The following is an 8,377-nucleotide window of genomic DNA, read 5'->3' on the forward strand; positions in this document are numbered from 1 at the left end:
GAAGAAACACACGAAAAAGCTAAAATAAATTGCCCTTCCACTACTGTTCTCCTCCCGCCCCGTGCTCGTGTGGAGTGTGGCGTGTGTCGCCGTGACGGATGCGGCTGTGCGCCGCCCTCACCTTGTCTCTTCGCCTTGCTTTTCTTGTCAGCCTCTCGCTTTCCCTCTTTGCTTTTTCCCTTCTTTTCGTTTCCCACGTACGCAGAGAAACAGGGGGGAGAGAGGAGGGGGAATGCGCCGAGGGCTGTGCCCCGCCGCGATGGTAGCCACAAAAGTGGCCAGCGTCGGGGCGTGTTTTGCCTCACGGTGGCATGCCTCAGCCGGCGGCGGCGGCGGCGGCGGCGGCGGCGAGAGAGGCGTACGTAGCGCAGTGGAGGTAACCCCGCCGCCGCCTCGTCCTGCGTTTTACGTGCCGCCGGAGGATCGCGACGCAGATGACGCGTCGCTGCAGTTTCTTCGCCGAAAGCAGTGGCCACCGGACGACGGCAGTGCCGCGGAGAAGGGCGGAGCCCCGCGGCTGAGTCCAGGACAGTCCTTCGCCCCGGAGCTGCCCAGTCGCCCGGCCCGTGTACCGCATTACATTGACGAGCAGGCCGCCGGTTTGGCCTCGACAAGCGTCTACGCAGGGCACCACCTTTTGCCGGACGAGCCTGAGCGCCCCACACGACGACTCCGAGTCATCAAGGACGCGTCGCCGGAGCCAAGGACGGCGAGAGGCGCACCGGAGGCGAATTTTCTTCGGACGGGCCAGAGAGACTCTATTTTCGAAGTTAAAGATACATTTGGCGATGAGGAGGGGCCTGGACGGGCCTTTGCGAAGGGGGAGAAGGGCGACGCGGGCATGGGCGATGCCGCGCCGCCAGAGCGGCCACTTCTGCAGCAGATGGAACTGGATCTTCGTCGGCTTGAGTATTATCAAGGAGCCCCACAGTATCAACAACTTTTAGAGGAATTTCGCTCCAAGTACGGCTCGAGTGAAGCTAGCAATAGTACTGTAGGTGAGAGTGGCGGCGGTGGCGGTGGCAGCAGCCCGAATGGAGGTGAGGCGACAGGGCGTTCGTACAACCAGGCGGAGGTGCAACGCGGACTCGAGGAGCAGCCCATAGATTACCTTCGCTCCAGCAACAAGCTCAAGGTGGAGCTTAGCAGTGGGCCCAGAGCCTACGACCCAGTAGTTTTGATGCAGCGACTGGGTGTGATGCGGTTTCAGGGGTACGCCTTTCCTCCCACCACGGAGGTGGGAAAGCTGCGCGGCCGCGAGGGGAGGGCGCTGGAGCCGAGCGTGGAGCATGACACTCTCAAAGATTACATGCGCCAAAGCGTTTCCTCAACCATAAAGACGCAGCTTGCCGGGGGTCAAGACAAGCAACTGCTATATCGGACCTTGGGCCTCGACGCCGTGCAACGGCGGCAGGTGCGGGCTATGCTTAGCGACTTTGACTACTCAGATCGTCAAACGGCGTTCCATGTTATGATGACATATCCCTACACGGACTGGGTGCACGTGTTCTACATGGTTTTGGTGGGTTTGGCACTTTACACGCTGCAGTTGCGCTGCGGGGCGTATGAGTTTTACGATGAATACCTGGGACTCGACTTGAGACAGGTGCCGAGGCTAAAAAAGCCGTTTTTGGCGGGAGTCACTGTTGTAGTGATGGTAGTGGCGCTGTTTCACCCTCTGCTTGTGGCGAGCATCGCAAGCACGCGGTTGTACCGCATTTTTATGCGGCGGCCTATTGGCCCCCCGTAATAAATATCGTCGCTCGACGTTGACAGTTCAGCTGTTGACCTCACCGAAACACATACGTCCCCATCTTGTTGCTGGTGGTGCAGGGAGACAGCCAAATGCCCCGCGTTGCCTTTTTCTCTCTTATCTCTGTCACCGTCGTGTATCCCCATTGCCTTTTGTTTTGTTCTGCTTTCCTTCCCCTCCCCTGCATCCCTCCGGTGCATCTAACGCGTGCCCCAGCTCCGCTGTTTGCTCCCGTTCTTTTCGTTTTCTCCCAAATCCGTCATTTATCCAGCACGCGGGAAACTCATCTCGCCGGGCGTTTCTCCTTTTTGCTGTTCTTCAGGTCGAGGCCCAAGAGGGGGGAGAGACGCCTGCCTCGGTTTGAGACTGAACCGCCCCTTCCCCGCGCAGCGAGCGCAGCAGCGGCGGCGGCAGCAGCAGCCCCGGCGAGAGGAAAGCAGTTGCACGCACACAGGTCTAAGCGCAATGTCGATGCAGCGGTACATGCTGAGCGCCAGGCACCGCGAGTCTGACACGCCCGCGCCTCCCCCGCGTCCGCCCTCGAGGCCGCGCGGGGGGCGGCCTCTGAGCTCGGGGTCTGCCACCGGCCGGGCAACGCCCCGTGGCGGCGGTGAGGCCGTCCACGTGGTGGTGCGTGTGCGGCCGCCGTCCCCCAGTGAGTCCGCGCAGGAGCTGGTGGTCACGATGGATCCGTCCCGCGGAATCGTCGTCGTCAAGGACAGGATGGAGGGCCAGCGGATGTTTTCCGTCGACATGCCTGTCTGGTCTTGCGTGGGGAAGGCACTAGACGGCTCCACGCCGGTGACGCAGTCCGCCTTGTACGAGCGGGTTGGGCGACCGCTGCTCAGGCACGCGCTTGACGGCTTTAACAGCACCTTGGTGGCGTACGGCCAGACAGGGAGCGGGAAGACGTACACCATGATGGGCGAGGGCGGCGCAGCCGTGACGCAAGACGGCGAGGACGTGCTCAATAGCAGTGAGGAGGGCATCATTCCGCGCCTCTGCCGGGACATGTTTCAAGAGATTCAAAGCCGCTCATTCACCTCCGCTACCGGAGAGACCATCAGCTGGGAGGTGCACGTCTCCTTTGTGGAGGTGTATTGCGAGAAGATCAGCGATCTCTTGAACCGCAACACTCCCGTCACCCTCCGTGACGACGCCGTTGGAAACGAAACATACTTCTCCCTCGCTGGCGCGCGCCGTGTGCAGGTGAAAAACACGCTGGATATTTTACAGGCCCTAGCACTTGGGAACAGCTGCAGGAGGACGGCTTCCACTTCCATGAATGAGCGCAGCAACCGCAGCCACGCCATCTTTGTTGTGGAGCTGACGGAGATTTTATCCTTCACCGACCCTGACGGCGAGGTGGCGAGTGCGCTGAGTAAAAGCCTGGTCATCCGCCTCGTTGACTTGGCCGGAAGCGAGCGCGTCGGCGAGTCCGGTGTCTCCGGGCAACAATTCAGGGAAGGCGTGGACATCAATCTCTCTCTGTTCACCCTCGGCCTGGTGATTGAGTCTCTCTCCGACCCCGGGAGGCGCAACATCAAGCCCCCGTACCGCGAGAGCACGCTGACGAAGATACTCAAGGACGCGTTTGGCGGCAACAGCAAGACGACAATGATATGCACCGTAGCGCCCGCCAAGGCCCACCGCTCGGAGACGGTGCAGACGCTGCAATATGGCGCCAGGGCACGCCACGTCGTGAACAGGCCTCACGTCGAGGAGGACCCATCCGCCATCGAACTGCGCAAAGCGAACGAGGAGCTGTTGCGGTTGCGTTGCCAGCTTTCTGAGACTCAGCAGGGGAGTAGACAGTACCAGGACCTTGTGCAGCAGCTGGAGAGGGCCAACAAGCGACTGCGGCAGGAGCAGGGGTTGTCGCGACGCCGCATGGCCCTTTTCGCAAAGAAGGAAGAGGAACTGGCGACGTACTTCCGCAAGATGGAGGAGGAGCGGGGGCGGTACGACAGCAGGCTCCAGGAGTTGGCCGCTGAGGTGGAGCGTGCCAAGGTGAAGCAACAGGAGAAGGAGCGGCAGCTGCGCCATGCGCACCGCAGGGCCGAGGAGCTGGCAGAAGGGCACCAGCGCGAAATTCAGAGCCAGCGCGAGGCGATGGAGAGACAATTCAAATGCCAGACCAAGAACATGCTTCAGAAGCAGCAGGCGGCGGAGGAGCGCATGCAGCAGCTTGGCGGCATCTTGAGCAGGCGCGTGGACGAGCTCGTTGAGACCGTGGAGTCCTTGAAGAAGGGGTTGAAGCGGAAGGAGCGTCTCGCCGCCCAGCGTGAGAAGGGGCTGCGGGAGGAAACGGCCTGCCGCGAGAGGGAGTTAAGCAGGAGGCTGTTGGAGGCCAAAGTTCTGATAGAGCGGCTCCAGGCAAAGATTGCAGTCAAGGAAAGCGACCTGACGCGTCGCAGAGAGGCCTCGCAGGATGAGGCGCAAGCACGCGAGCTCAAACTGCGTGAAAAACTGCGGAAGGCGGAGGTGCAGCTGCAGCTGCACGGCACGGACGCCAAGAAGCAGTGTGAGGAGATGAGTGCCCTTTACGAGAAGGAGCTGGCCATACAACGGCAAGAAGTGGAGCTACAGGAGATGCAGCAGGAGTCGGAGGCACGTGCTGCCGAGCGGGAGACGCACATTTCGCGCCGAGAAGAAGCGCTTGCTGAGCAAGTCAAGAAGGTGGAGAAGCCCGCGTTTTGTGACCGGCACTCCTCCCCACGCGTGCAGTCTGAACCGCAACTCGGCCAGGGTTCTGTCGATTTGGGTGTAAAGAAGCTGCCTGTGGTGGAAGAAGAAGTTGAAGCGAGTGACAAGGGCAACGCCAAGACTGAAGGCGCGAGTCGGCGCCGCGCACAGCTAGAAAAGACTCTTGCTGAGCGGGAGGCGGCGCTGCGACTAAAAAAGGAGGCCCTGGACGCACGGGAGGGGGGGCTCCGCCGGCGACAGCCGCAATGGGCAAAAGAGGCCACGGCGTTGGGCCCGCACGCAAGCGAATCTGCCATGGCGGGTGTTGCTTTAGATGCCGAGGCGAGGAGTGAGGCGGCGACAATGCTTGAGGCCGAGCTGAAGACCCGCCTTGCCATGGTTGACGGCGACGCAGAAAACCTCGCGGCATGCCTGCGACTGGGCGAGGAGGCACTGCGGCGCCGTGAGCTGTGGGGCGTGGACTACGCAGAGGGGCACGCGCGGGCCGCGCTGAAGAGGCACGAGGACGGCGAACTGGGCCTTATCCAGCGACAGATGCACCTCGAAGGGAATGAATTGAGGGTGTCCCGATACGAGCGAAGCGTAGAACTCTTGCGGCAGAAACATCTCCGTCAACACGCGACTTGGTCCAGTTGGGTACAGGAGTTCTTTTTTGCCATGCAGCAACGGTCCCGTGCGATGCTCGAATCCTCGCGCACTGGTGAGTACGAGCTTCTGAGGCTCCTTGAGGGTGCCGCGCGTGCGTCACGCCTGGGCACGGCGCAGCCTGAGGCGTTGGCTCCGGCGGGGGGCATCGAGGCACACGAGGCGGTTTCCCGTGCGGAGTTGCAGCGGCGTGAGGAAGCGCTTACCGCGGAGCAACGACGCCTGACGCAGCGCATCCTTTCCTTTAAGCAGCTGCAGCAGCAGCGGGAGGAGGACTTCTACTGGAAGGAGGAGCAGGGAAAGGCGTACCTGCGTGAGCTGGAGGCGGCGGGCCGCGAACAAACGGCGGAGCACCGCCGGATCGAGGCGGAACTCGCGGCGGCTCGCCAGCAGCTGCGCAGGCGAGAGTCGGTCCTCGAGGGCCACGTAAAGCGCACGCAGCACCTGCTGAAGGAGCGGCAGGCGGCAGGAGAAGCTAATGACATTAATACCTGGGAGAGGACCGAGGGCGAGTACATTGATAAAATGCATGAGTTGTTGCAGGGCGAGCTGATCCAGCACGGCGTCGCAGGCGAAGGCAGTCAGGCAGACGCCCAGAATTTGCTGAAGCTAAAGGAAGCCGAACTTCGTGAGTTGGGGGCTCAAATGCGCCGTTACATTAAACAGCTTCATGCGGATGAGGAGCGATGGCAAAACCGTGTCGCTGCCGAGGAGGAGCGGATGCGCATGTATCTTCTATCACTAGAGGAGGATGAGTACATGGACGTGCCGGGGGAGGCGCCGTTGGGGGAGGCGGCTTGCCAGCTTCTGCAGGATACTGAGGAGCGGGAGCGCAACCTGCAGCGGATCCAAGAGCAACGTGTACAGCAGCGGGCCGCCGACCTCGCACGCCGCCTTGATGAGGCGGTCTGCACCGCGGTAGACGGCGAGCGGACGCTGTTGGACCAGGAGAGCGACCTGCGAGCACAGCTTGAAAAGAACGAGGAGGTGAAGCGACGTATTCAGCACTACGAGCGCGAGCTTCAGCGGCAACGCCGCAACTACGCTGACCTGCAGAAGCTGCTGGGCGACCGTGAGAGGCTCCTGCTGCGCGAACATGCGCATCGGCTGAGCGGCAAGGACAGCGCAGCGCAGCTGGCCGACGACCTCCTCGGCGCGAATAAGTTCCTCCAGTCGCAGCTAGAGGTCTGGATTCGGAAGTACAACGTACTCAAGACGGACGAAAAGGTGGAGTGCGAGCGGTGCTCGTGGCAGAACACGCGTGACGCTGTGGTGTGCCGTTGCTGCGGCAACCCCCAGCTAGTTTAGAGTCGTTGCGAATAGAGGTTGCGGGGCCAGCCGAGGGGGATAAATATATGCTCTGCACTGTACTTCTCCCCGCTTGGGCCCCTGCCGGTATATATATTTTTTATTTGTTTTATTGTTTTTATCGTTTTTGCTCCGGGCCTTGCTGCCCCTCCGGCGAGAACGCGAGACAGGTTTTCCACACCTGCCTGGACTGCGACGCTCGAAGGATTATTTCTTTCCCTTTTTTACCTGCCGTCTCCTCCTGCGCGGCAGCTGCCGCGGGGGACGCGAAGCGGTAGGCCCAGCGAGGCGAATAGGACGGCCGGCCCTTGTGAGTACCGTATCATTTTGGTTTTCGTTTTTCATTTTTTTGTCTTTTTTTTTTTATGCTTCTTTGCCTGCCGCTTCTTCACCTGCCCCCTCCTTCACTCTCTCCGTTAGAGTTGACTTGTGTGTCTTTGGCCAACGTCGTGCGGCGTCGTTTGGCTCCACGAAGGAGCCGGCAAGAGAGAGGGAGACAAGGCCGCTGCTGCGGCTGGCGCACCACCGGCGCCCACGCCTCCTCCCGCCACCGCCTGCGGCCCTCTGTTCCTCCCACTGTTCGCTTTCCTCCCTTCTTCTTCTTCCCCCCTTAGTTGCCGTTGCTTCTCTTGGCGTGTCCTGTAGGTAGACGAGCTGTTGAGTTCTCCCCTCCTCCACTCGCACACACACACACACACACACACACTGCGTGTGCGTCCCGTGGCGGATGCGATGAAGCACCACACGCAGGGGGCCCGCGCCCGCTCCTCTGCGGGGTCAAACTCACTGCGTGTAAGCGGCGGCGGCGAAGCAACTTCTAGTGAGTTCCACGAGGAGCCGCCGTTTATCAGACCTGCTGGCGACACGCTGGGCCCTCGCTGGCGTCGTGGCAAGGATGGCCGGCGGGGCGCGGATCGCAAGGCAGCCCTTTTCCCTTGGCAGCGGCTGGGTCGGAGCCCTGAGCAGCGGCCGCAGAGTTCGTCGGGGCCGGTGCTGGCGATGACGGCTCCTCCTTCGGACTGCGCTGGCGAGGCCTGCGGCGATGGCAACAACACGGAGGACGATCCCGCCTTAAATGTTGCGCCGGCGGTGCCTCTCACCTCGTCGACACGCCCGCCTTCTGTTTGCACGCAACGGACAGAGCGGCATGATGCAGACGCCCTCCACGAGGTTGAAGGTGCCCGGCCCAAATTACTCGCACACGAAGAGAGGCGGGTGCTTGTCTCGCCACCCGCGGGCTCGTGCGGTGGGGGTTTGGGCGAGTCGCACCGACGTCATCCGGTTATCCCTGCCGGGGCAGCGGCGGAGGGGGCTCAGCGTGTCGTGAATGAGTCGCCGGGCAGCCTCGGCGCCGCTCCGTCACCCCTGTACATCCTCGTTGCCCCGTCTTCGGCAGCCGCGGACATCGGCGCCTCCGAGCTGCACTCTGAGGCGAGTCCACTGGCACACGCGCAGGTGCGTGTGGGGGAGGAGGTGCAACGCCAGGAAACGGGGCAGCGCGGAACCCTCGGTGGCTTCCTCGGCAACCGACGCGTTGGCTTCTTAACCTCACCGCCGCCGCAGACATCATGTGATCGGTTGCCGATGCACGCGAGTGAAGTGACATCTTTGCTTGATGCCGCACCGACGAGCCCCGCGGCCCGCAGGCATCAAACGCGTTGCTCGCTTCGCACACCACCGGTGACGGAGCACCCCCCAAGCATTGGCTCCCCGTGGCGCCCCAGGAGCGCTGTCATTGGCTCCTGGCGCAGCTTAAGTTCGCACTGCAAACGAGCCGGATTGCAAACCCCTGAGGTGCCTTTGCTGCTCAAACAACGCGGGGGAGACGCATTTTGATCGTTGGTGGCAGGGGCCGTATAGTTGTCTCCACCCGCTCCCCACTTGTGTGCCACTATCGTCATTTGTATAATTGAAGGGCGGCAGCCCCTTTTATTTTATTTTATTTTTTTCCCTCTTCCCGGGCGT

At 61.7% G+C, this 8,377-nt stretch overlaps 3 protein-coding genes across 3 annotated transcripts, besides 3 other annotated features; all 3 read left to right on the top strand.

Moving 5' to 3' along the window:
* Nucleotides 1-232: 232 nt before the first annotated feature.
* On the top strand, nt 233-1,750 carry Tco025E_08226 (uncharacterized protein; the record flags this gene model as incomplete). Its single annotated transcript, XM_029375081.1, has 1 exon — nt 233-1,750. One exon carries the CDS (start codon nt 233-235, stop codon nt 1,748-1,750), a length of 1,518 nt encoding a protein of 505 aa, XP_029224800.1.
* Nucleotides 1,751-2,139: 389 nt separating this feature from the next.
* Nucleotides 2,140-2,174: a microsatellite.
* A 44-nt stretch (nt 2,175-2,218) lies between these two features.
* On the top strand, nt 2,219-6,412 carry Tco025E_08227 (putative Unc104-like kinesin; the record flags this gene model as incomplete). The annotated part of the gene is made up of 1 exon (XM_029375082.1): nt 2,219-6,412. One exon carries the CDS (start codon nt 2,219-2,221, stop codon nt 6,410-6,412), a length of 4,194 nt encoding a protein of 1,397 aa, XP_029224801.1.
* A 325-nt stretch (nt 6,413-6,737) lies between these two features.
* Nucleotides 6,738-6,777: a microsatellite.
* Nucleotides 6,778-7,093: 316 nt separating this feature from the next.
* Nucleotides 7,094-7,118: a microsatellite.
* Nucleotides 7,119-7,144: 26 nt separating this feature from the next.
* Tco025E_08228 (uncharacterized protein) lies at nt 7,145-8,248 on the top strand (the record flags this gene model as incomplete). The annotated part of the gene is made up of 1 exon (XM_029375083.1): nt 7,145-8,248. One exon carries the CDS (start codon nt 7,145-7,147, stop codon nt 8,246-8,248), a length of 1,104 nt encoding a protein of 367 aa, XP_029224802.1.
* Nucleotides 8,249-8,377: the final 129 nt, after the last annotated feature.

Source organism: Trypanosoma conorhini, assembly GCF_003719485.1.
Source record: "Trypanosoma conorhini strain 025E chromosome Unknown Tco_14.4_contig_00728, whole genome shotgun sequence".
NCBI classification, from domain to species: Eukaryota; Euglenozoa; class Kinetoplastea; order Trypanosomatida; family Trypanosomatidae; genus Trypanosoma; species Trypanosoma conorhini.